Genomic DNA, 26516 nt, shown 5'->3' with positions numbered 1-26516 from the left:
CTTTACCTGTTTGGTTGTTTTTTCCTGTAATTCTTTCAGGGACTTTTGTGTTTCCTCTCTATAGGCTGCTGCTTGTTTATTTGTGTTTTCCTGCATTTCTCTAAGGGAGTTCTTTATGTCTTTCTTGAAGTCCTCCATCATCATGATCAAATGTGATTTTAAATCTAGATCTTGCTTTTCTGGTGTATTTGGATATTCAGTGTTTGCTTTGGTGGGAGAATTGGGCTCCAATGATGCCATGTAGTCTTGGTTTCTGTTGCTTGGGTTCCTGTGCTTGCCTCTTGCCATCAGGTTGTCTCTGGTGTTACCTTGTTCTGCTATTTCTGACAGTGGCTTAGACCGTCCTATAGGCCTGTGTGTCAGGAGTGCTATAGACCTGTTTTCCTGTTTTCTTTCAGCCAGTTATGGTAACAGAGTGTTCTGCTTTCAGGCGTGCAGTTGTTCCTGTCTACTGGTCTTCAGGTGTTCCTGTGGCGTGTGTCCTGAGTCCACCAGGCAGGTCACTTGGAGCAGAAAAGTTGGTCTTACCTCTTGTCTCGAGCCTGGAGTCGCTTCTCAGAGCCGGGTTTCAGCTCTCTGTCAGGGCAGCAACCAGAAGGTCTTGCCCCACCTTCGCTTGGGATCCTGTGCACAGGGGGCCCAGATGGCTCTAGGTGTTTTCCTCTAGAGTCAGAAATATGAGCAGAGAGTAGTCTCCTCTGGCTTCCCAGGTGTTTCTGCCCCTCTGAAGGTCTAGTTCTCCCTCCTATGGAATTTGGGTGCTTGGAGCTCTTTGACCAGGTCCCTTCAGATCCAGGTGGTGTCTGGACCACAGCGTTGAATGCCCCTATCTTCCTGTTCCCAGAGGCCCTATACAGTTTCCTCTTGGGCCAGGGATGTGGGCAAAGGTGGGCAGTATGGGCAGTCTCTCCTGCCCTGCAGTCTCAGGAGTGCCCACCTGTCTGGACGATGAACTCTCTCTCCCATGGTGTTTGGGAGCAGGGAGCTGTGGGCTAGGATCAGCAAGGTTCCTCCTAATCTGCTTTTATATCAGTCTAGGTACATCCAAAGAATACGGTCAGTTCTCAGATCAAAGACAAAGTAATCAAACAAGGCAATGAACAAAAGTCACACAAGGTAGTAATCAAACAATGCAATTAACAACATCCCTGGAGTTATTAGGTCTGGGGGTTTATCAGGATTACCAAGGCAAAAGGAAAGTCAAGGCTGTGTTTACCTTGTTCCTTGAATTAGCCAAAATACAAATACTCTTATCTGATCCTACTTCCTCCTCTGAGCCCAGTGACCAGTACTTGCCAAATTTTTATAAGCAGCACCAAGAGCTCTCCACATCTACCTGTTTTTTATTTCATAAATAAGACTGCATCTGTCTTAGGTTGTTGTGAAAATAAGGCTTTTATTGCTTGTCTTGAAATATGTATTTTCAAAAGCAATGCTAGTCTGTCTTAGGTTGGTAAGCCACTGTGCAGAAACTTATCTGTCATTGACTGCCAACCTGTTAAATTAATAACTCTGTTTGGGGATCCAAACAGAGTTTATTTTAGTTTCAAGCCATGTATGCTGGCCACCAATATATTGATGTTGTTAAAGGCAAGTTTTATCACAATAAGCAGAAATAAAAGTATTCCCAGGACAAGAAGGACTAACATGATCAAGCTATATAAGCCATTCTTGAAGTTTGACCAAGATGGAAACACTGTCCTTAAGCCATGAATAAGTCTATCAGCAATATCTGCAGCATCAACGTTCAGCAGAGCAGCATTCTTTAACTTCATAATATTAGTATGCAAAGTTAAAATATCCAGAGAGGTGTTAGAATTATTCTAAATAAATACCCTTCAAATGTCTTTGAACTTTTTCCCAATTATAGTGACCATCACTGTAAATTTTAGAAGTGACACAAACCCATTGGTATTTAGCATGACACTCAAGATGGCTTCTTACTCTTAAACTCTGAAGCTCCTCTCCAATAATTTGAATTGTATCATAAAAAGTATCAATCCACTCTTCCAAATGCCTATCTAAATCCTCTTGAATACTCAGAGCATCGCTAACATTTTTTGCTAAATGATTAACAAAAGCAGCTGTCTTAACTTCTTGTGTCAAAGCAATTGCAGAAGCAGTGGTGCTAGCTATTAATGTAATCAAAGTCACTATACCAGCAATGATCAAGTCCACTACCCTCTTGCTTCAGCTTAAAGTCTGACTCACTTATTCTAGTATCTGTAAGTTTTTATCAGAATACCAAGGTCCTGTAATATTCATAGGCAATAAAACAAAAGTTGGTTGATGAACTGCCATATCAGACATGCCAGATTTCAACACAGTAACATAATTAGAAAGTATAAAATCGGGGTTGGGGATTTGGCTCAGTGGTAGAGCGCTTGCCTAGTAAGCACAAGGCCCTGGGTTCGGTCCCCAGCTCCAAAAAAAAGAATAGAAAAAAAAAAAAGAAAGTATAAAATCAACATAACTTACATTGAATACCATAGAAGAAACAAAAGTAATTTTAACATGACCTAATTGAAGTAATTTTAACATGACCTAATTGAAGATTAGGAGCCTTAACACATGTGCTAACAGTTGTTCCAAAATCTAGACCCTGTCCCAATTTTGTCTATTGTTAATATAATTTCATAGAGTACTGCAGCTAACTTCCAGATATGACATTGAAAATGACCTGCTTGTGATTTCCAAAGACCTGTCCAGGAAGATCCAAGAAGTTGAGTGTTATTACTGATTACAAGAATCTCCTGTCTGGACCACACTGCTGGATGTATCAGTGGTGGGTCAGGAACATAGGCCCAGTAAACTTCAACTTGTGCAGGAACCATCATCAGTAAGGGAATCAACAGGAAGGTGGGATTGCTGCACCAGCCTGTCTGGCAGCCACCACACCCCATTTTCTTCCTATGAAAAAACACAAGTGTGACGTCGTCCCCATGTGAGTACAGGATTGGGTCCAGGCCATTGGCCTATCATAGGATCCTTCCATTTCACTGAACAATACATAGTGGAAGTATGAGGATGCCAAAAGCGCTCAGTAGCTAAGCATCCATGAGTACTCAAATTTTAAAATTTTATAATAAAAAGAGCATGGTTTAAATAATTTTGTGGTGCATGGGAATATAATTTCCCCTTTTTTATTTTATGCAGATATTATTTTAAAGTTCCATGGTCTCATTCCACAACACCTTGTCCTTGGGTATTATAAAGAATCCCAGTAAATTCCTGACTTCAATAGCCAGTTCCATTATCTGTTTTAATCTGTTTTGGAATACTCAGCACAGAAAAACAATGTAGGCAATGAGTAATTACATTTTTAGTTGCTTCTCCTGTTAACGCAGTTGCAACAAGAAAACATGAGATGGTGTCAATAGTCACATGTACATATTTTACTTTTCCAAAAACAGAAATATGAGTAACATCAATTAGCCATAATTGATTAGGTATGAGTCTTCAAGGATTAACAGGTACAGGATGAAATTTGTTGGATGATGTCATCATACAGGTGCAGCAGGTACAAAATAGAATGAGTCCTGTCATTGGACGAGAAGGAAGGATGGGTGGGAGAAAAATTTGAAGGAAGAGGAGGAGACAAAAACAGAGGAGGGGAGGAGATGGGAGAGGAGCCACAGGACAACATGGAAGCTGATGTTAAGATTCCACGCTGTACCTTTGCAGGTTGTTATAAATGTTCTTAAAGGATGGCTGTGTGCAGAGCTTTGTATGTTTAAGTGGGCAATTATGTCTTATCAATTGGATCAAAGGTTATTGACTTGTATGTTCTTTCATGTGTAAATTTAAGTGTAAGAGAGTGTGCAGCTGCTAGTCTGCACTGCCGTGGAATTGGGATGTATGCTTCTGGCAAGATATTTTGGGGCACTGCGGTGCCAGACCTAGAGTGGATAAAAAGAATGATTTATTTTTTATAATTTTACAACAACAGAAATTAAAGACATTCAGGGCAAGTCTTTATAGTTTGATATGCACATTCTCTAGAAATAGCAAATTGTCTCAAGCTATCACTATTTTGATGATGTAAAAAATGAGAATGTTCCTTACACAGGAACAGGTTAATTGTTCCTGTGTAAGGTCTATGATCTGCCTGGCATGCAAATCTGCTGTGGCATTGTCCTCACTGAGGGGTCTTGGCAATCCAGTATGAGCTCTTAAATGTCCTATAAAGTAAGGAATAGCTTGTTTTCTTAAATTAAGTTATATTTGCATAAATAATTGCCAAATTTGAGAATTAGCATTATCTAAAAAGTGAACCATTTCAAGAAATTGTAAACCATGAGCTATCAATATACAAATTAAAAGCTTGCTTTTTCAAAATTTCAAACAGTGGTTAGAGCAAGCAATTCAGTTATCTGTGCTGAAGCAGTAGGAAAATCAAGAGAATAAACATGTGATCCAATTACATATGCTGCTTTCCCATTAGATGGCTCCATCTGTAAATACAGAAAGCACATTCTCTATGGGTTGCATGTGCAAATTTTTAGGAAATACAAAAGTATGCATAGAGACAAATTGTACCAACTTGTCTTTCAGAATAATTATCAATTTTTCCTGGAAAGTTTGCACATGCAATAGGCCAAATATCAGTATTCTGCACTAACTAATTTAATTGATATTTGGAATAAGGAATAAGTATTTCATCCGGTTCTTTACCAAAATACTTTCATGATTCTATCCTACAATTCTGTATTAACACAGCAACAGGTTCATAATAGGGTGTTAAAACTTTCTTAGGAGATGAAGAAAGATGAATCCACATTAAGGGTCCCTTTTGGTAAAGAGCTGATGAGGGCACATGAAAGTTAGCAAGAATACAGATAGCAAATAATAGTCTTTATACTGTATCTGTTGTTGACTAATAACTTACTCTGTTTTCTGCAAATCTATTCATGCCTCAGCAGTTAATTGTCTAAGGGAATTAGATTTGCATCCCTGTTGAGAACATCAGAGACTTAAGCTCTCCTTTAGTGAGCTTAAGGTGAGGTCTTAGCCAATTAATGTCTCCTAGAAGCTTGTGAAAATTGTTTAAAGTAAGTAAATTATCTTTTCTTATTTGAATTTTCTGTGCCACAATTTGTTTAGGATATAACGGATGTCCAAAATGTGAAAAGTATATTGCCTTTGAAACTTTCTTGGAGCACCAACTAATCCCCAAGATTTTAAAGCTTGTTTAAAGGCATGTAGTGCAAAGGCATGTAGTAAAACCCCTTCAGAGGGATCAGCTAATAAAATATCATCCATATAATAAATAATATACACAGAAGGATACAAAGTCCTAACTAGACAGACAGACAGACAGACAGACAGACAGATAGGTAGATGTTGGGTTTTGCTTGTGTTTTGAGACAGGGTTTCTCTGTATAACAAGCTCTGACTGTCCTAGACTTGCTTTGTAGACAAGACTGGCCTTGAACTCAGAGATCTACCAGCCCCTGCCTCCTAAGTGCTGGGATTAAAGGTGTGTGCCACCACACTCAGAAATGTTGTAGTTTTAAAAGAAATTCAGCAAGATAAGATAAACAGGGTCATTTATTCCTCCTCTTCTCATAGCCTCAGCATCCTAGAGTCAGCCTATGCTCATCACGCTGGAGTTGACCCGAATCTCTGCCATTAACATTCTCTGCCTACTAAGAGCAGGCTCTGAAAAAAATCAAGAAATGCTGCTTTAAAACATCTAACACACATTTGAAAGGAAATGTCACTTCACAAGCATCTGAAAGAGTCAGAGTTGGGATCAATCTGAGGCCAATGAGAAAAATCCACCACAAACCTCCAAGAACAGAAAGACCCCTCCCTTCCAGGAGGAGTAGAGCTAATTTAGTTCATGGAACAGCTACAAGTCAAACTGTTGAATAAAGCCACATGTAACTCCTCATCCAACCCCCTCAGAAAGTCCTGGAATGATCCACTGACCACGGGCCAGTTTGGAGGTCACTTCACCTCACCAATAGTACCATTGTGCAAATTCTGCCCCAGTTGTCTGTAAGGTATATAACTCCGTTAGAGTCTGCTCAGGGTCATGTCTCTCTCTCTGAAAGAGAATGGACCCTAACACACTGGAATAAAGCTCCTCTTGCTTTTGCATTGACTACCACCTCTGTGAGTCTCACTCAAGGGGTTCCCAAAAGGTGACAGATCGGACCTCACATTTGGTGCATTGTCCGGGAACTTAGCTTCTTGTGGGGAACTCCTAGAAGGGCAGTAGATTGGAGGAACTACAGCTAAAGCTGTTACCATGGTTGTCTGTGTTTCCCCTATATCTAGCTTCTTTGTGTTCTGCTTTGGGTTTGGGTCATGCTTGCAAGTGTCAGGAGGGCTCAGAGAGCCTCGGTAACAGGACTTTGATCTGGCGGGAGGCCAGCAAAGTTACCAGAATCTGTGTGCATCTTGCTCGTGGCAGGAGCAGAAGCCTGAATTATCCCATCTGTGGCAGGGACAGGCTGGTCTGTGTACTTTGCCCACAAAAAAGGGCACGTAGTGTGTGTGTTAGTTGGTTAGTTGTTCTCTCTCTCTCTCTCTCTCTCTCTCTCTCTCTCTCTCTCTCTCTCTCTCTCTCAGTTTTTGCTTTTCTTTGTGTTCTTGGACTTGGACTGACGAAATGTTTGGAGATGGGATAGACTGTTTTCTCACCTTAATCTTATTCTGACTCATCTTAAAGAAGTTATCTCCCCAGGGTGTCAGTAGTAGAGGATAAAAATGTTCCAGAAGTTTTCCCTCCTCCCCCTTGCTAACACTTCTTTATCAACAGAAAAATCAAAAGCTCACTCCCTGTCTGAATAAATGTGGTCTCTGAGTTGTTAAAGGTGAAAAAGATTTATTTTATAGAAAGAAAGGGGATGCCTCTGGTAGGCTCATGTTGAGGCATCCTTTTCCCTGAGGGACCAGCCACAGGATGGCATAATGTAGAATAGAGTTTATTCAGGGCATGACACCTACTCACCCCCAAAAAAGCTCTTACAGGTTTTCTTCACCACAAACAGAGGCAAGGAAACTGGCTCCTGGCCCCACAGGGAACCCACCCAGATTGTGGTTTCCATGCAGTAAGAGGTAGGGAGCACCTCCAGATTTGCCACCAGGCTCTGTAAGCAGGTCTCAACAATAATTTGGCCAAGGCTTAGATATGATATTAGATAAGAAAAAGTAGAGAATTCTAGTATGGTAGCCCTGGCTTTCATCAACTTTAGTGCCAAATATTTGAGAAAAGTTACAGGTTCAAGCTAATAAAAGTTGCAGAGAGTGTAGAAGAATGCAGATTAGACAAGAAAAAATTAATTAGAGCCCTTCTAGCCAACAAAGCCTCGGATCCAGGAGAAAAGACTACCATAGAAATGGCCAAAGGCTTATTTATCAAAGAAACTGGGGTCAGTGGCAGCAGGATGACCACCTTGCCTGTGTTTATTGTTGCCACAGCACTGTTGGATAAAGATGCAAATAAATTAACTTTGGGACAGAAGTTGATTATGACTACTCCCCCCCTGCCCCCCGCAATTCTGATTGAGGCTCAGTAATGCCTACATGCCTCATTATCAGACTTTGCTAATCAGCCCTGGCTGAGATATTTTCCAGCCACCTGTTTCCCTGAACCCTGCAACTCTTCCACCCAACCCTGACTTGGGCTGTCCACTTCATCAATTCCATGAGGTTCAGGCCCAGATACACAATACCAGACCTTACTTGAGGAACTCTCATCCATCAGAAACAGAGCATACCTGGTTCACGGACAGAAGTAGCTTCATCCATAAGGGTCAGAGGAGAACAGGGGCAGCAATAACAACAGAAGTAAAGGTAATCTGGACTCAGTCTCTTCCTCCAGGCACTTTAACTCAAAAGGACAAACTAATAACATTAACACAAGTCCTCATCATGGGAAAAGGACTGGCTGTTAGCATCTGCAGGGACAGCCAGATATGCATTTACAACTACTCATGTGCATGGAGCCATTTACAAGGAACAACAGCTCCTAACAGCAGAAAGAAAAACTGTCAAAAATAAAGATAAAACTCTACAGGACATCAAAAAGAAACCAATGACTAGAGATAACAGTCTGACTGATAAGGCTTCTAAGAAGGTAGCCTTAAAGGAAACAGCCAACACTAGATTGGCCACTGTCCTACCTGAACCACCTAGAGCAACTGATAAATGCAGAAAAAGAAATTAAATGGGCTGGTGATGGTCCACTGAAGGTAAGCGAATATTGCCCACTTCTCAGAAAGATCCAGAGTCACTCACTTGGGAGTAAAATGAATGACAAACTTTAAAGTTTGCCAGCTGACCAACACTCACAGGAAGCCCAAACATCCAAATTCCTGACTGAGTTAAGAGACTGGGAGCCTACTGGGAAAATTGATTTTTACAGAAATCAAGCAAGAGAGATATGGCTCAAAATATCTGCTGATATTTGTAGACATTTTTTCCAGATAGATGGATAGATGTACTAGAAGAGATCTTTCCCAGGTTTGGAGCACCTAAGGTAACAGGATCAGACAATGGGCCTGCCTTCATATCTCAAGTAAGTCAGGGACTTGCTAAGATCTTGGGGACTAATTGGAAACTCCATTGTTCATATCGTCCCCAGAGTTCAGGGCAGGTGGAAAGGATGAATAGAACTCTAAAAGAGACCTTAACAGAATTAGCCTTGGAGACTGGTGGGGACTGGGTGAGGCTCTTTCCCTTTGCCCTATATTAGGTGTACACAGCATTCTAGCCCCCATTGTATCCAGCCTACAGTTGGCAGCTATTACAGAACTGAAAAATGATAATTTAATATTTCAGGTCAGAGCTACCAAATAGGCTCATGAATATGTTTGGCCTAAATTATGTGCCTTCTGTGAAGCAGGCCTGGTTCCAGAACCACACGAGTCAAAAGAGACTGGGTCTATATGAAGAGATTTCACCAAGGTGCGACTAAACCCATGTGAAAACGGCAATTCATCATCCTGTTGATCATGATCACCACCTGGGTGTACAACAACCACACCAGACCAGCTCCTCCACTGAAGAAGTCTGCCTGGCTCCAGCTTTACCAAAATAGAGGGTTCAAAAGGACACTGAGCCCTTCAAGTTAAAGGTGACTCAGTCTCAGTCCTGAGTCTCTTGCCCCTGCTAATTCTATGTCTATATATACTGTGTGTCTTAGATCCCCCCTGTTATGAAGGTATCCTAGCTGGATCCTTGATAATTTTACTTTTATTTCTGACTTTTGGCCCCTGTATTTTAAGTTGCTTAGTAGTTTATAAGAGAATGCAGTCAAGTTAATGATCTTAATGCAACACTATCTGCAGCTGGAAGCAGGGAAGCAAGAATATGAGTTAGAGGACTATAAGCTTCAAGATCAAAGCTATGCTAAAAGAAAAGGGGGGAATGAAAAGCCAGAGTTGGGGTCAACTGAGGTCAATGAGAAAAACCCACCATTAACATCCAAGCACAGAACGACCCTTCTCTTCCAGAAAGAGTAAAGCTAGTTTAGTTCCTGGAACAGCTACAAGCCAAACTGTTGAACAAAGCCACATGTAACTCCCCATCCAACCTCCAGAAAGTCCCAGAATGGCACACTGACCACAAGTCATTTTGGAGGTTACTTCACCCCACTAATAGTAGTACTCTTCCTAGTTACTGTTGTGCAAATTCTGCCCCAATTGTCTGTAAGGTATATACAGACCCTGTTAGAGTCTGCTCAGCGTCTTCTCTCTCTGAAAGGGAGTCAACCCCAACGCATTAAAATAAAGCTAGTCTTGGTTTTGCATTGATTAGCACCTCCTTGAGTCTCATTCAAGGGGTCCCGGAAAGGGGTCCGATTAGACCTCATATACCTCCGAGCACAGCTTGTATGGTGACTAAGATACAGGATGCCCATGGCTGGGATTAGAGAATTCGAACCAAAGTCTTTCAACATGTGCTCCATGCCTGCCCTGTGCCCAGCGGGGAGACATGGATACTAATTACAGAAGCCTCCCTAAGTGTCTTAATGGGAACCGAGTAGGAATCTTTTCCAGCTAGAAGCCTTCTGACAACTGGGGTTTCCCCATATTGGTAGTTTAGGTTGTTATTTCACAAAACTACAATTCCTTCACCAACTGGAGTTCTGAGTTATTCTCCTCTAGTCTGGAAAATGATCTGCTAAAATATAGCTGTGGTTTTCTACCCTTTTCTAAGCCATGCATAGACAGGGAAGGTTGCCTGTCCTACCCTGAAGTTGAAGATCCTTTTAGAACTCAATACACCCATCAGTGGTGATAAATGCCTTTAATCCCAGTATGCAGCAAACTCTGTGAGTTTGAGGCCAAATTGGTCTACAGAGTGAGTTCTAGAACAGTCAGAGTTAAAGAGAGACACACTCTGTGGAAAAGAAAGAAAGAAAAAAGAAAGGAAGGAAAAAGGAAGGAAGGAAGGAAGGAAGGAAAAAGAAAGGAAGGAAGGAAAAAGGTACAGAGAGAGGGAAAGAGGGAGGGAGGAAAAATAACATATATGAAGACACAGTACAGGACCAATCTGGGCTCAGGTGCCCACCTTAGTCTCCTACTGGAATATTCATCCACTTGTACCAGAAACTCAGCACCCACAGATCCTTCTTGCCATGTGACCTTCCAGTCCATAGTTTGGAATCTTTCCTGTTTTCCTTACTAATATTTGTCTCCTAATAAAAAGACTAAACCATCTAGACTCTAGGGCTCCAGAGATGACTCTGTGGGTAAGAGCACTTGTTGCTCTTGTGGAAGACCCAGGTTTTATTCCTAGAACCCACATGGTGGCTTACAACCATGTGTGACCCCATTTCCAAAGGATTCCTCTAAATCTTTTGGCATCTTTGGACAGTGTGCCCAATTGTTACCCAGACTTAAATGGAAGAAAAACCTTCATATTACATAAAAATTAACACAATAAGATCCATAAAGAAATAAATAAAAGAAGATAATCTTTTTTAAAAAGGATACATTGGATACATTGCCAGGCCTGGAGAGATGGCTCAGCGGTTAAGAGCACTGACTGCTCTTCCAGAGGTCCTGAGTTCAAATTCCCAGCAACCACATGGTGGCTCACAACCATCTGTAATGGGATCTGATGCCCTCTTCTGGTGTGTCTGAAGACAGTGACAGTGTACTCATACACATGAAAGAAATAAATGAATCTTGAGAACAACATTTAATGCCTGAAGCCATGTTTCCTGTATTGTTCCAGTCAAATCTAAGAATTTGAATTCTATCACAGACCACAACATTTACATCTATGAGGGCTTTTTTTCATGTGCTCAACCATACAAATATAGATTTTTAGTTCTAGATTTGACCTGCTGGACCCAGAAATGGACAGCCTCCAGATAATAGCCACAGTCCCCAATACAGCACCAATCTCATCATAGCATTTGAAGAGTGTATTATATGTTGGCCTGTTCACCTTGTCCACTAAAACCCTCAGCTTGGTCGACCAAAGCCTCTTTGACTGCATTGTATCAACACACCAAAGCACAACGAGGCTTTAAGAATTTTGAAGTAAGCCTGCCACCCAGAGGTCTTCCTATTTGCCCATGTTGTGGGTGTTGCAACAAAGACAGGGTCAATGTTAGAAAATAGGGTTGGGAGGTAAAAGACTCAACTAGACAAACAGGAGCAAAGGCCATCCTGTGTCCCTGGGAGTATAAAGGTACTATCTCAGCCTTGGCTATCCTCACTGGCCACTATGCTGGACACAGGACTGCTCCTGGTGGTCATACTGGCCTCCCTGAGCGTCATGCTCTTGGTGTCTCTCTGGCAGCAGAAAATCAGAGGGAGATTGCCTCCAGGACCCACTCCTTTGCCTTTCATTGGAAATTATCTGCAGCTGAATACAAAAGACGTATACAGTTCCATCACACAGGTATCACTGGATGAGGGGATGGATGGGACACGGGAGCACAAGAGGCTGTGATGTTTTGCATGTTTTTGTGGCAGAAGATTCATAGAGGAATCCAAAGTCTTGTATCAGTGGAGTTTAGAAAGATAAGGAGCTATTTCAAGTCTTTGGTTTGTTGTTTGTTGTTTGTTTTGTTTGTTGTTTGTTTTGTTTGTTTCTTTGTTTCTTTGTTTTTCAATCATTTATTTGTAGAGTAACACATAATCTGACCTCTGTGTACTGGTCCAGTTCAGCGACTAAGTCATCTAACAGCCCCCATCTACCCCACATCAGCTCAGTGAGCGCTATGGTCCTGTGTTCACCATCCACCTTGGGCCTCGCCGGGTTGTGGTGCTTTATGGATACGATGCAGTCAAAGAGGCTTTGGTGGACCAAGCTGAGGAGTTCAGTGGACGAGGCGAACAGGCTATCTACAATACACTCTTCAAAGGCTATGGTGAGGAGGATACCACATTGGGGAGCATGCCCAAGGACATTTGTTGCCCTCATTTAAGTAGCCTGCCTCCTAACTCATCTCTCCCCTCAAGGCTGTACAGAGTTCTCTGAATTTCTCTCCATATCCATGTTGAATGTTGGCTCTCATTGTGACCCTCCCTAGCATTTCTGAGATTGAAGACAGACTTTTGCAAATTCTGTGGGTTCTTTCTTCCATCCTTCTCTACCCTTTTCTTCCACCCTTTCTACCACCTATCACTAGATAGGAGAGAAAAAGAGATATAGGTGAAAGGGGACATTATTGTTAGATTATTTCCTGCTGATTAGGAGTGATGAGTTCCTTAGGGAAAGTTTTAACTTCTCAGTCAGGATATCTAATTTCTTCTTGTTGTTCTTTCTTTGCATAAGACTACTTAACAAATCACAAACAACAGCAACTAACCAATAGCCAAAACCAACTTTTCAGGGTCCTTGCATTTACACAACCTTGAGGAGTCCCAGTATCCTAAGTGTCACAAACTCTCAGAAACTATCTGCAGCTGGCAAAATCATAACCTTGCCACAGCACAAGGCAAATCATAGTCTCCTGCTTTGGACAACCTGAACCAGCACCATATGCCATACCTGGGAGTAAACAAAAACATATTTCTATAATAGTTCTGTATTTTTCAAAGAAATCAAATTTCTTACTACATCTGGCCATTGCTGCTCTTCTCTCTCTCTCTCTCTCTCTCTCTCTCTCTCTCTCTCTCTCTCTCTCTCTCTCTCTCTCTCACACACACACACACACACACACACACACACACAACCTCTAGGCATTCTCCTAGATGGATGACTCCTTTTTAACTTAGCTGATATTTTTATCCTTCTTAAACATTTATCCACACACAGAGCATGAGTTGCAGGTCTCAGGCACATGCTCCTGATGCCTCTGGCTTGGTTTTTTAGGTTATTTGTCCTTACTTTTCCATCTATGGGTGCTGTGCTCTCAAGCACATCTCTGCACAGTGTGTGTGCCTAGTGCCCATGGAAGCAAAACGATGGAGTCAGATCTCCTGAACTCCAGGGGTTCCCTAAGTACCAGGGTTATGGGCTGCCAGGCGAGTGCTGGTGTACAAGCACAGGTCCTCTGCAAGGTCAGCCAGTGCTCTTGAGTGCAGAGCCAGCTTTGCTGCCCCCCACTGCCTGTATTTTTAAATGCTGTTTTACATACTTCATGTGTTGTCCCTAAGATGAGTATAATGCTTATAGAACGTTACAGTCTGGTAAGTGCTGGCCAAAGTTACAGAAGTATAAAATGGCCTTGAGCAGCAAAACACTGGTTATAAGCAAGAAAGGTCAAAATAAAGAGAAAATCCACAGAGAGCCAAATATCTTTATAACATTAATTCTGTGGTTAAAATTTAACACAGAGAGTGTATCTCGTTCCTTGAAGAACTGAAGGACACACAAATGACTACTTCTACCTAGGGTCAAAATATAGCGGTGACTACAGCTCCAAGACACACAAAACCAGAGCCAAGGATCAGGGAGTGGTAATAAAATAATAAAAAATCCTGGCTCAGGGTTTCTTCCCTGATGAAAGACACACACAGCCTTTATATTTTAGTCTGCCTTATGCAGCACAATAGCTGGGCAGCTGCCTACCTTCCTTGCTGTTAGAATCCATTTTCCTATCGAAAGCCCTGAGTTACTACTTTACAAGTTTCTGTATACCATATTTGCTATTCTTGACCCAACTGAGGAGCCCTTTTGGCCACACTGTCTTGGCCCATAGCACATGGTGTCTCTCCTTTCTGCTCATTCTTCTTCCATGGCTTCCACAGAGGCTCCTCAATCCCATTCTCCTTCCTCATGGTCTCTAGCCCCAGAAAACTAAGCCCCACATGTCTCTTCTCCCAGCTATTAGCTGCTGACATCTTTATTTACCAATCAGGGGGTTGGGGATTTGGCTCAGTGGTAGAGCGCTTGCCTAGGAAGCGCAAGGTCCTGGTTCAATCCTCAGCCCCCCCAAAAAAAAAAAAAAAAAAAATGCCTGACCTGCTATTTACCAATCAGAATGAACTGCAGGCAGGATCACTCAGACAAACTGCAGACTCCAAATCTTAGAGGCCAACACTTAACTGTTATAGTAAACAATAAAAGACAAAAACCTCAACACCAGGGTATGTTTCTGGGTAGGCTGTCCTTGCTTTAATGGGGATTTGCTGTTTTCAGAAAATACTCAATATTGATTGATTTAGCCATTTCCAGGACCCTTTGCAGCATTCTGTCTGTTACTCTCTTTTTATTTGCCTGGCTGACTTGTTTCAACTTTCTTTCTCTGACTGTGTCTGATGCACAGTCTGTGTTTGTGTCTTTTGTGTTCTTGCCATTTCTATCCAACTTTGTCTCTTTTCTTTCCCCCTTAGAACCCCTTTCCAGGGTGGCCCTCATCCATCCTCAGCCTCAGTCTACTTCTCCTGACCCTTTATATTTATATCTCTACAGGTGTGACATTCAGCAGTGGGGAGCGGGCAAAACAACTCAGGCGCTTCACTATAGCCACATTGAGAGATTTTGGTGTGGGCAAGCGTGGTGTAGAGGAGCGTATCCTGGAGGAGGCAGGCTATTTGATCAAGATGTTGCAGGGTACTTGTGGTAAGCAAGAGACCATTAAGTGTTTGGGCAAGAGAAAGAACATCCCTGACACCTAGAGCCTATGGGTTGTGGATAAGAAGGGCGGGGAAGACCGCCTACCAGAATCTGGTGTGAGAGATTGGTGCCTCACTCCAATTCCCACACCATCTGCTAACTCTTCTCCCTCATAATGCCAATGTCTTCCAAACAATGTTACCCCTCTCAGGAGCCCCCATTGACCCCACCATCTACCTGAGCAAAACAGTCTCCAATGTTATTAGCTCCATTGTCTTCGGGGAACGCTTCGACTATGAGGACACAGAGTTCCTGTCACTGCTGCAGATGATGGGTCAAATGAACAGATTTGCAGCTTCACCCACAGGGCAGGTAACAGATCCAGCTCTGCCAATTGTCCTTATAGTGTCCCACATTGACCATACCAACAAAGGGCAAGGACCACCCCGACTGTCATGGCTACAAATAAAAGCTCCCCTCAAAAACAGAAGCTCCCCTCAAAACCAGCCTTTACTTCGGAAAACTGAACCTTTACATCAGAGCCCACAGGAGCTATCCAGTGCTCACAATCTAATGACCTCTGGATATCTCAGTAGCCTGAGAACACAGCCCTCTGCTCGACTCTCTTCCCTGGGCAGGTTTCTCCAGTTTAATCTCTAATAAATCCTCTATGTGGTCCTCCTGAAAATTTAGACAACTGCCCAAGGGATACATGTGACCACCTCTGGCCCCCTCCTCCAATCCTGAACACCTACCTAGTTCTGCAAAACTGTGGTCAGTAAAGCTATTCAGTCCATACACCCTGTTCTCCCCAAAGATCTCACTGGCACCATGGCATGAGAGTCACCTGCTTGTCTCAGGTAAATTCAGGAATGAGTAGACAGGCACCTCAACCAAGGCAAGCAAGCACAGACCTCTGGATGGACTGTTTCCCCAAACACCCATATGTCTCCAAGCTACACACAACCCACATCAAGCCAATATCTGGCAGGTGTGTCTCACACCTTATAACCTGAACCACCCCACCATGAAGACCTGACTATGTGAAAAACCGATTCTAATCTCAAACAAATATCCAGACATCTAATCTTAGCCCTCTCAAATGCCCAAACACATAGATACTTGATTCACTGCAATACTCCTGTCCTGAATACTAGGAACCTGGAGTAATGGTCTGATCCAAAAATCAGTTAAATAGCTGAATGTCTACCAGTGTTCCCTTTTGATCCAGTTCATCGGGATTGTAGGACAATGACCTTCATTCTTTAAATCACCTAGAAAATTGTGGTCTCTGGGGCCTCTGACAGTTCAGTGGTTTAAGAGCATGCACTGCTCATCCTGAGGACCGAGTTCAGTTCCCACTACCTATGCTGAACATTTCAAAACTCTAGGGGAGTACACCTGCACTCGTGCACATAATTAAAAGTAAAATATTCAAATGAATATAAAGAGTTCTTTAAAGAGTGGAGGTGCTGTTTGTTGCAATTCATCCTAACATAAATACATGAGCACCTAGATGAATGACTTAATACAAGTCCCACTCCCACTCAATGTTGCCACTGACAAGTCTTTTCTTTTCTCCTCCCACCCCCCAGCTCTATGACATGTTCCATTCAGTGATGAAGTACCTGCCCGGACCACAGCAACAGGTCATCAAGGATACTCAGAAACTGGAAGACTTCATGATAGAGAAAGTGAGGCAGAACCATAGTACCCTGGACCCCAATTCCCCAAGGAACTTCATTGACTCCTTTCTCATCCGCGTGCAAGAGGTGATCCCGATCATGGTGGATGGAATGTCTAAACCAGGGCAGCTCTAAATCACCCTAGAAAAGGAGGAGGAATATAGGCCCATTAAGTGCCCATGATGCTCCTCACAGTCCAAGTCATAGTTAAACCTCACTCTTTCATCGGTTGAGCCTTATCCAAGCTAGGGTATGGGTTAGCAAATTACCGTGCCAACCAATATTCCAGTGTTCCCCTAGGAGACACTGTTTTCAGTATTCAACTACTTAGCATGCACTGAAGCTACTGTCGAAGACCCTGTGGAGCCTAAATTTCGCAAGGAGGGAAAGTGTGACCAGACTTGCATGCTGACTTTATGGAGACAGAAAACTATACACCCTTGCCTCTATGGCTCTCGGGCTTTTGCTATTAGCCACATGATCTCTAGCATTTCATATCTCTGTTAGGAAATACACAGCAGTACACATCAGCGGCCTAAGACCTGGGTTTTTTTTTTCTTTTGTCTGTTCTAGTAATTTTTTTATTGTTTTTCATTTTTGTGTTTTTTTCTTTTATTGGATTTTTTATTTCTATTTCAGATATTATCCCCTTTCTTGGTTTCCCTTCCAGAAACCTGCTATCTCCCCATGCTTCTATGAGGATTCTCTCCCACCCACACACCACTCCCTGACACCTCCCTGTGCTGACATTCCCCTACACTGGGGCATCGAGCCCAGACAGGACCAAGGGTCTCTCCTCCCATTGATACCCAACAAGGCCATCCTCTGTTATACATATGGCTGAAGCAATAGGTCCATCCCTGTGTACTCTTGGGATGGTTTAGTCACTGGGAGCTCTGGTGGGTCTGGTTGGTTGATATTGTTGTTCTTCTTATAGGGCGGCAAACCCCTTCAGCTCCTTCAGTCCTTTCTCTAACTCCTCCATTTGGGACCATTTTCTCAGTTCAGTGGTTGACTGCAAGCATCTGCCTCTGTAATTGTCACGCTCTGGCAGAGCCTCTCAGGAGACAGCTATATGAGGATCCTGTCAACATATATTTCTTGGCATCCACAATATTGTGTGAGTTTAGAGGATGTCAATGGGATGAATCCACCTGTAGGGCAGTCTCTGAATGGTCTTTCCTTCAGACTCTGCTCCAAACTTTGTCTTTGCACTTGATACTACACTTGATCTTAGCCAAAAGGCCGAGAAGCGATAAACTTTGTCTTTGTATTTCCTCCTTTGAGTATTTTTGTTCCCCCTTTCAAGAAGGACTGAAGCATACTCACTTGAGTCTTTCTTCTTCTTGAACTTCATGTGGTCTCTGAATTCTATCTTGGGTATTCCAAGTTTTTGGACTAATATTCACTTCTCAGTGAGTGCATACCATGTGTGTTCTTTTGTGATTGGGTTACCTCACTTAGGATGATATTTTTTAGTTCCATCCATTTGCCTAAGAATTTCATGAAGTCATTATTTTTAATAGCAGTGTAGTACTCCATTGTGTAAATTTACTGTATTTTTTGTATACATTTCTCTGTTGAAGAACATCTAGTTTCTTTCCAGCTTCTGGCTATTATAAATAAGGCTGTCATGAACATAGTGGAGAGTGTGTCTTTGTTATATGTTGGAGCATCTTTTGAGTATATGCCCAGGAATAGTATAGCTGAGTCCTCACATAATACTATGTCCAATTTTCTGAGGAACCTCCAGGATGATATCCAGAGTGGTTGTATCAAATTACAATCCACCAACAATGGAGGAGTGTTACTCTTTCTCCACATCCTTGCCAGCATCTGTTGTCACCTGAGTTTTTGATCTTTGCCATTCTAACTGGTGTAGGTGGAATCTCCCTGATTGCATTTCCCTGATGACTAAGGAGGTTGCACATTTCTTTAGGTTCTTCTCAACCATATTCCTAAGCTGAGAATTCTTTGCTTAGCTCTGTACTCCATTTTTAATGATTCTCTGGAGTCTAACTTCTTGAGTTCTTTGTATATATTTAACATTAGCCCTCTATCAGATGTGGGATTGGTAAAGATCTTTTCCCAATCTGTTGGTTGTCGATTTGTCCTAATGACAGTGTCCTTTGCCTTACAGAAGCTTTGCAACTTTATGAAGTAGTATTTGTCAATTCTTGATCTTAAAGCATAAGTCATTGGTGTTTTGTTTAGGAAACTCTCCCTGGTGCCCATGTGTTCAAGACCCTTTCCCACTTTCTGTTCTATTAGTTCCAGTATACCTGGTTTTATTTTAGTTTAATTTTATTTTTCTTGGATAATTATGTATTACACATCAAATGTTATTCCCTTTGTCCCCTCTCTCATATCCCCTTCCCCTCCCTCTGCTTCTATGGGGATGCTACCACCCCCATCCACCCACTCCCACCTCAACCCCCTAGCATTCCCTTACATTGAGAAAAGGAGCCTTCACTAGACCAAGGGCTTTTCCTCCTATTGATGCTGGACAATGCCATCCTTTGCTACATATGCAGCTGAAGCCACGGGTCCTTCCATGGGTACGCTTTGGTTGGTGGTTTAGGCCCTGGGAGCTCTCGTGGAGTCTGGTTGGTTAGTTGATATTATTCTTCCATCCCTAAAATGAATGACAGTCACCTAGACAGAGAATGAGCAAAGCTTCTCATGCAAACCCAAGACTGCTAACACAGCCTGGAGATCTTTTTCCAACTATTGGTCTGGACCCTATGAGAACTAGATCCAAAGAAAATTCCAGAAGTGCTGCCTATTACATCCCTCTCCTCCATGAGGAACTTAATCCACAGTTGACAGCTGTTCAGAGACGATGAAATAATATTCCTTTGCAGTGTGGCTACTAGTAAATTGACCTTTCTCAAGTAAAGAACCCCTCACCCATATGCATGCAGCCACACCTAATTATAAGCAGTTACCCACAACACCCCCAAAAAACAGGAAAATAGGAGGGAGACTTATTAGGAATAAGAAATGGTTCAACAAAACGGAAAATAGAAGATAATAGAGGGGAATATGTTTAAAGTGCATTTCATGTATACGTCTAAAAAATAAGGACTCAAGGTTCAGTGGGTATGGAAGGATTCATCTGGGAGGGTTTGGAGGAGGGGTATGAATATATTCACAATACAATAAATGAAATTCTCAAAGAATTAATAAAATTATTTATAAAAGAATTACTAGAAGTGTTTCAGAAAATTAAAACCCTTAATGTTCCCCAAGGATGACAAAATGATAGATTTGTACTCTCTCTCTCTCTCTCTCTCTCTCTCTCTCTCTCTCTCTCTCTCTCTGCAGGAGAAAAATGGCAATTCAGAGTTCCACATGAAGAACCTAGTGATGACAACATTAAGCCTCTTCTTTGCTGGGTCTGAGACAGTCAGCTCCACACTACGCTACGGCTTCCTTCTACTCATGAAGCATCCAGATGTGGAGGGTGAGGCTGGCTATGTGGCAGGGAAGTTGGGAACCGCAGACTCTCCAACTGCTTACAACCTAACAATGACCCTCACTTCTCCCCGGTTCCTGGATGCTCAGTCATGCTCAGCTATGCAGAAACAGGGGCATATTAAATGCACACAGTTCTCACAAACTTAAAATATTAGACATTCCCAAATTGATTTCTCTCTGACTGCCAGATCTCTGCTCTCTGTTCCCTGACTCCTGCTTCTTCTCCCCACCATGATTCTGTCATGAAAAGGATAAAATGATCCTGGCCAGCATTTAGGTATGGATATATGTTTAAATGGTTTAAATGCATGTTATTTACAGAGACATGTAATACATGCAGTGGTACACATGTGAACTATTCCACCTGCTTTGAGGTCTCTGGATTTTTAAAAATACCCCGTCTCCGCTTGTCTTTCAGCCAAGGTCCATGAGGAAATTGAGCGAGTGATCGGCAGGAACCGACAGCCTCAGTATGAGGACCACATGAAGATGCCCTACACCCAGGCTGTGATCAATGAGATCCAAAGATTTTCTAACTTGGCTCCCTTGGGCATTCCTCGAAGGATTATCAAGAACACAACCTTCCGTGGCTTCTTCCTCCCCAAGGTGCAGCCATGCCCATCCAGGAGGGGCCTCCAGCCCACTTACTGATGCTTCAGGGCTTCTTTCCATCTGTAGCTATCTAACTCCACTCTAATTCCTCCAACCAAAGAATTCCTCTAACTACCATATCAGCCTCACCAGAGTCCTCTCCTTAGGTTATTGTCACCTCTCCTAGACTTAGTACCTCGGGGAATTCATCCACATGTCCCCAAATTCTTGTCCAGCTGCTTTGAACTCCATTTTCTATCTACTCTTCTGCCTTGCTACCTTCCAATCTCTCAACTCCTGAGCTAGAGGCAAAGGCCTGCTGTCACACTAACACCCTATCTTAGCACATGATCCCCTGGAGCTCAAATCTCCAATTGCTGGTGGTGCATATCGTAGCCCCTCAAATCTCCTATTCCCTAATGCCTTTTCCTCAGGAGACCTCCAACTCTGTGCCTTGCAGTTGTCTATATTTGGACCCTAGCCCCTCTTGGGGTCCTTTCTCCATCAACCCATCTTCTAAAATCTCCTTTCTTCCCTCTTCCAGGGCACCGATGTGTTCCCTATATTAGGTTCTCTGATGACAGACCCAAAGTTCTTCCCTAGCCCCAAAGACTTCGACCCCCAGAACTTCCTGGATGACAAGGGACAGTTGAAGAAAAATGCTGCTTTCCTCCCTTTCTCCACGGGTAAGGAGACAGTGGGTTATTGGACTACTGTTCACACCAACATGGGTAGCACATGCCAACTTCCCTGTCTGTGATGCTGCCTAGAATCAGGCTAACCAGGTATAGCCCCTGCACCTCCCAAGCACCAGACACGCTGGATGCAGGTGAGAGGATCCCTGGGACCAGTGATCTGTGTCAGAGAACAGGGAGGGGTTGGGAATACCAACTTTCCTAGGTGATGCTCATGCAAGCAATTTCTTCACACTCTTTCTAATGCAGCTTTTAAATAATTGTTTGTTTTTCTTTATTTTTTAAATAATTTATTTAATGTGCATTGGTGTGAGGTTGTCAGATCCCTTGGAACTGAACTTATAGACGATTATGAGCTGCCATGTGGCTGCTGAGAATTGAACCTTGGATCTTCAGAAGAACAGACAGTGCTCTTAACCAATGAGCCATCTCCCAGCCCCATCTTCAGACTCTTAAAAGCGGGATAACAACCAGGTGGTATAGGTGCATGCCTTTAACCCCAGTACTCGAGAAGCAGAAGCAGGTGGATATCTGAGTTCAACACCAGCCTGGGACTATAGAGTAAGTTACAGGACAACCCAGGCTACATGGAGGAAACCATGACTTCAAAATCTAAAAATAAATAAATAATAGGTAGATAGATAGATAGATACATACATACATACATACATACATACATACATAGATACATACATACATACATACATACATACATAGATGATAGATAGATAGAAAGATGCATGTATACATACATGCATGTATACATAGATAAATAGATGACTCATAAAAAATTAAATGAATAAAAAAATAAACAAGGCCACAGCAGAGCATCTACATTTGAGAGGATAATTAATAATTGATAGAGGAAGCATCTGTACTCCATATTGCTCCAGCCTAAAATGAGTTACCCCACGTTGTGTGTAGGGACACCAGGGTTTTAAGAGGGTTAGGAGCCTTTCCTAATGATCCCTCATGCTCCAGTATAGCAGCCCCTTCTCCTTTTTTTTCTTTTTTTCTTCATTAACTTGAGTATTTCTTATTTACATTTCGATTGTTATTCCTTTTCCCGGTTTCCAGGCCAACATCACCCTAACCCCTCCCCCTCCCCTTCTGTATGGGTGTTCCCCTCCCCATCCTCCCCCCATTACCGCCTTCCCCCCAACAATCACGTTCACTGGGGGCTCAGTCTTAGTAGAACCAAGGGCTTCCCCTTCCACTGGTGCTCTTACTAGAATATTCATTGCTACCTATGAGGTTGGAGCCCAGGGTCAGTCCATGTATAGTCTTTGGGTAGTGGCTTAGTCCCTGGAAGCTCTGGTTGGTTGTCATTGTTGCTCATATGGGGTTTCGAGCCCCTTCAAGTTCTTCCAGTCCTTTCTCTGATTCCTTCAATGGGGGTCCCGTTCTCAGTTCAGTGGTTTGCTCCTTGCATTTGACTATGTATTTGCTGTATTCTGGCTGTGCCTCTCAGGAGAGATCTACATCCGGCTCCTGTCGGCCTGCACTTCTTTGCTTCATCCATCTTGTCTAATTAAGTGGTTATATATGTATGGGCCACATGTGGGTCAGGCTCTGAATAGGTGTTCCTTCTGCCTCTGTTTTAATCTTTACCTCCCTATTCCCTACCAAGGGTATTCTTGTTCCCCTTTTAAAGAAGGAGTGAAGCATTCACATTTTGATGATTCGTCTTGAGTTTCATGTGTTCTGTGCATCTAGGGCAATTCAAGCATTTGGGCTAATAGCCACTTATCAATGAGTGCATACCATGTGTGTTTTTCTGTGATTGGGTTACCTCACTCAGGATGATATTTTCCAGTTCCAACCATTTGCCTATGAATTTCATAAAGTCATTGATTTTGATAGCTGAGTAATATTCCATTGTGTAGATGTACCACATTTTCTGTATCCATTCCTCTGTTGAAGGGCATCTGGGTTCTTTCCAACTTCTGGCTATTATAAATAAGGCTGCTATGAACATAGTGGAGCATGTGTCTTTGTTATATGTTGGGGCATCTTTTGGGTATATGCCCAAGAGAGTTATAGCTGGATCCTCAGGTAGTTCAATGTCCAATTTTTTTTTTTATTAACTTGAATTTTTCTTATATACATTTCGAGTGTTATTCCCTTTCCCGGTTTCCGGGCAAACATCCCCCTCCCCCCTCCCCTTCCTTATGGGTGTTCCCCTCCCGACCCTCCCCCCATTGCCGCCCTCCCCGCAACAGTCTAGTTCACTGGGGGTTCAGTATTAGCAGGATCCAGGGCTTCCCCTTCCACTGGTGCTCTTACTAGGATATTCATTGCTACCTATGAGGTCAGAGTCCAGGGTCAGTCCATGTATAGTCTTTAGGTAGTGGCTTAGTCCCTGGAAGCTCTGGTGGCTTGGCATTGTTGTACATATAGGGTCTCGAGCCCCTTCAAGCTCTTCCAGTTCTTTCTCTGATTCCTTCAACGGGGGTCCTATTCTCAGTTCAGAGGTTTGCTGCTGACATTCGCCTCTGTATTTGCTGTATTCTGGCTGTGTCTCTCAGGAGCGATCTACACTTCTGCACTTCTTTGCTTCATCCATCTTGTCTAATTGGGTGGCTGTATATATATGGGGCACATGTGGGGCAGGCTCTGAATGGATGTTCCTTCAGTCTCTGTTTTAATCTTTGCCTCTCTCTTCCCTGCCAAGGGTATTCTTGTTCCCCTTTTAAAGAAGGAGTGAAGCATTCACATTTTGATCATCCGTCTTGAGTTTCATTTGTTCTAGGCTTCTAGGGTAATTCAGGCATTTGGGCTAATAGCCACTTATCAATGAGTGCATACCATGTATGTCTTTCTGTGATTGGGTTAGCTCACTCAGGATGATATTTTCCAGTTCCAACCATTTGCCTACAAATTTCATAAACTCGTTGTTTTTGATAGCTGAGTAATATTCCATTGTGTAGATATACCACATTTTTTGTATCCATTCCTCTGTTGAAGGGCATCTGGGTTCTTTCCAGCTTCTGGCTATTATAAATAAGGCTGCGATGAACATAGTGGAGCACGTGTCTTTTTTATATGTTGGGGCATCTTTTGGGTATATGCCCAGGAGAGGTATAGCTGGATCCTCAGGCAGTTTAATGTCCAATTTTCTGAGGAACCTCCAGACTGATTTCCAGAATGGTTGTACCAGTCTGCAATCCCACCAACAATGGAGGAGTGTTCCTCTTTCTCCACATCCTCGCCAGCATTTGCTGTCACCTGAGTTTTTGATCTTAGCCATTCTCACTGGTGTGAGGTGAAATCTCAGGGTTGTTTCGATTTGCATTTCCCTTATGATTAAAGATGTTGAACTTTTCTTTAGGTGTTTCTCAGCCATTCGGCATTCCTCAGCTGAGAATTCTTTGTTTAGCTCTGAACCCCATTTTTTAATAGGGTTATTTGTCTCCCTGTGCTCTAACTTCTTGAGTTCTTTGTATATTTTGGATATAAGCCCTCTATCTGTTGTAGGATTGGTAAAGATCTTTTCCTAATCTGTTGGTTGCTGTTTTGTCCTAACCACAGTGTCTTTGCCTTACAGAAGCTTTGCAGTTTTATGAGATCCCATTTGTCGATTCTTGATCTTAGAGCATAAGCCATTGGTGTTTTGTTCAGGAAAATTTCTCCAGTGCCCATGTGTTCGAGATGCTTCCCCACTTTTTCTTCTATTAGTTTGAGTGTATCTGGTTTGATGTGGAGGTCCTTCATCCACTTGGACTTAAGCTTTGTACAGGGTGATAAGCATGGATTGATCTGCATTCTTCTACATGTTGACCTCCAGTTGAACCAGCACCATTTGCTGAAAATGCTTTTTTCCATTGGATGGTTTTGGCCCCTTTGTCAAAAATCAAGTGACTATAGGTGGGTGGGTTCATTTCTGGGTCTTCAATTCTATTCCATTGATCTATCTGTCTGTCTCTGTACCAATACCATGCAGTTTTTATCACTATTGCTCTGTAATACTGCTTGAGTTCAGGGATAGTGATTCCCCCCTGAAGTCCTTTTATTGTTGAGGATAGTTTTAGCTGTCCTGGGTTTTTTGTTATTCTAGATGAATTTGCAAATTGTTCTGTCTTTGAAGAATTGGATTGGTATTTTGATGGGGATTGCATTGAATCTGTAGATCGCTTTTGGTAAAATGGCCATTTTTACTATATTAATCCTGCCAATCCATGAGCACGGGAGATCTTTCCATCTCTGAGGTCTTCTTCAATTTCTTTCTTCAGAGTCTTGAAGTTCTTATTGTACAGATCTTTTACTTGCTTGGTTAAAGTCACACCAAGGTATTTTATATTATTTGGGACTATTATGAATGGTATCATTTCTCTAATTTCTTTCTCGGCTTGTTTCTCTTTTGTGTAGAGGAAGGCTACTGATTTATTTGAGTTAATTTTACACCCAGTCACTTTGCTGAAGTTGTTTATCAGCTTTAGTAGTTCTCTGGTGGAACTTTTGGGATCACTTAAATATACTATCATATCATCTGCAAATAGTGATATTTTGACTTCTTCTTTTCCAATCTGTATCCCCTTGATCTCCTTTTGTTGTCTGATTGCTCTGGCTTGAACTTCAAGAACTATATTGAATAAGTAGGGAGAGAGTGCAGCCCCTTCTCTTTAAAAGAACACAGCTTTGCACTTGGCACTGAGGTAAGGCAGCAGTGAGAGCTTCCTTCCCACCTGTGCTCCTTCCCTCTCTCCTCTTCAGGGAAGCGATTCTGCTTGGGAGATGGCCTGGCTAAGATGGAGCTCTTCCTGCTGCTCACCACCATCTTGCAGAACTTCCGTTTCAAGTTCCCAATGAAACTAGAAGACATCAACGAGTACCCCATACCCTTGGGGTTTACCAGGATCATACCAAATTACACCATGAGCTTCATGCCCATCTGATTCTGGGTTAAATCAAGGTGGGGCAAGAGGGAGGGAGAGCCTGAAGTGAAGCGAGGGTGCAGGTGGAGAGAACAGGGAAGGTGAAGATGAGGGTTAAGAAGGGACCACACCCATGGAAGAAACACAAAAGACTTCTCACTTTGGTAAAATTGTAACAGTCCTAATAAAAAAAAGAAAGAAACACCCAGTAGGCA

The 26516-nt window shown here is 42.6% G+C and overlaps 2 protein-coding genes and 1 pseudogene across 4 annotated transcripts in view; 2 read left to right on the top strand and 1 right to left on the bottom strand.

Moving 5' to 3' along the window:
* The window catches only part of Hpse2 (heparanase 2 (inactive)), a 1004606-nt gene that overhangs the window by 422340 nt on the left and 555750 nt on the right, over window positions 1–26516 (top strand). The gene's annotated exons all lie outside the window — the stretch shown is intronic.
* On the top strand, window positions 11685–26514 carry LOC116891189 (cytochrome P450 2A1). Its single transcript, XM_032892009.1, has 9 exons — window positions 11685–11871; window positions 12181–12343; window positions 14833–14982; window positions 15188–15348; window positions 16572–16748; window positions 19989–20127; window positions 20560–20747; window positions 21277–21418; window positions 26141–26514. The coding sequence occupies exons 1-9, from the start codon at window positions 11695–11697 to the stop codon at window positions 26320–26322; spliced, it is 1479 nt and encodes a 492-aa protein (XP_032747900.1). The 5' UTR covers window positions 11685–11694; the 3' UTR covers window positions 26323–26514.
* On the bottom strand, window positions 17832–17918 carry LOC116895109 (annotated as a pseudogene).

The sequence above is a fragment of the Rattus rattus genome, chromosome 2 (genome assembly GCF_011064425.1).
Source record: "Rattus rattus isolate New Zealand chromosome 2, Rrattus_CSIRO_v1, whole genome shotgun sequence".
NCBI classification, from domain to species: Eukaryota; Metazoa; Chordata; class Mammalia; order Rodentia; family Muridae; genus Rattus; species Rattus rattus.
This window is presented reverse-complemented; position numbering and strand designations above follow the sequence as displayed.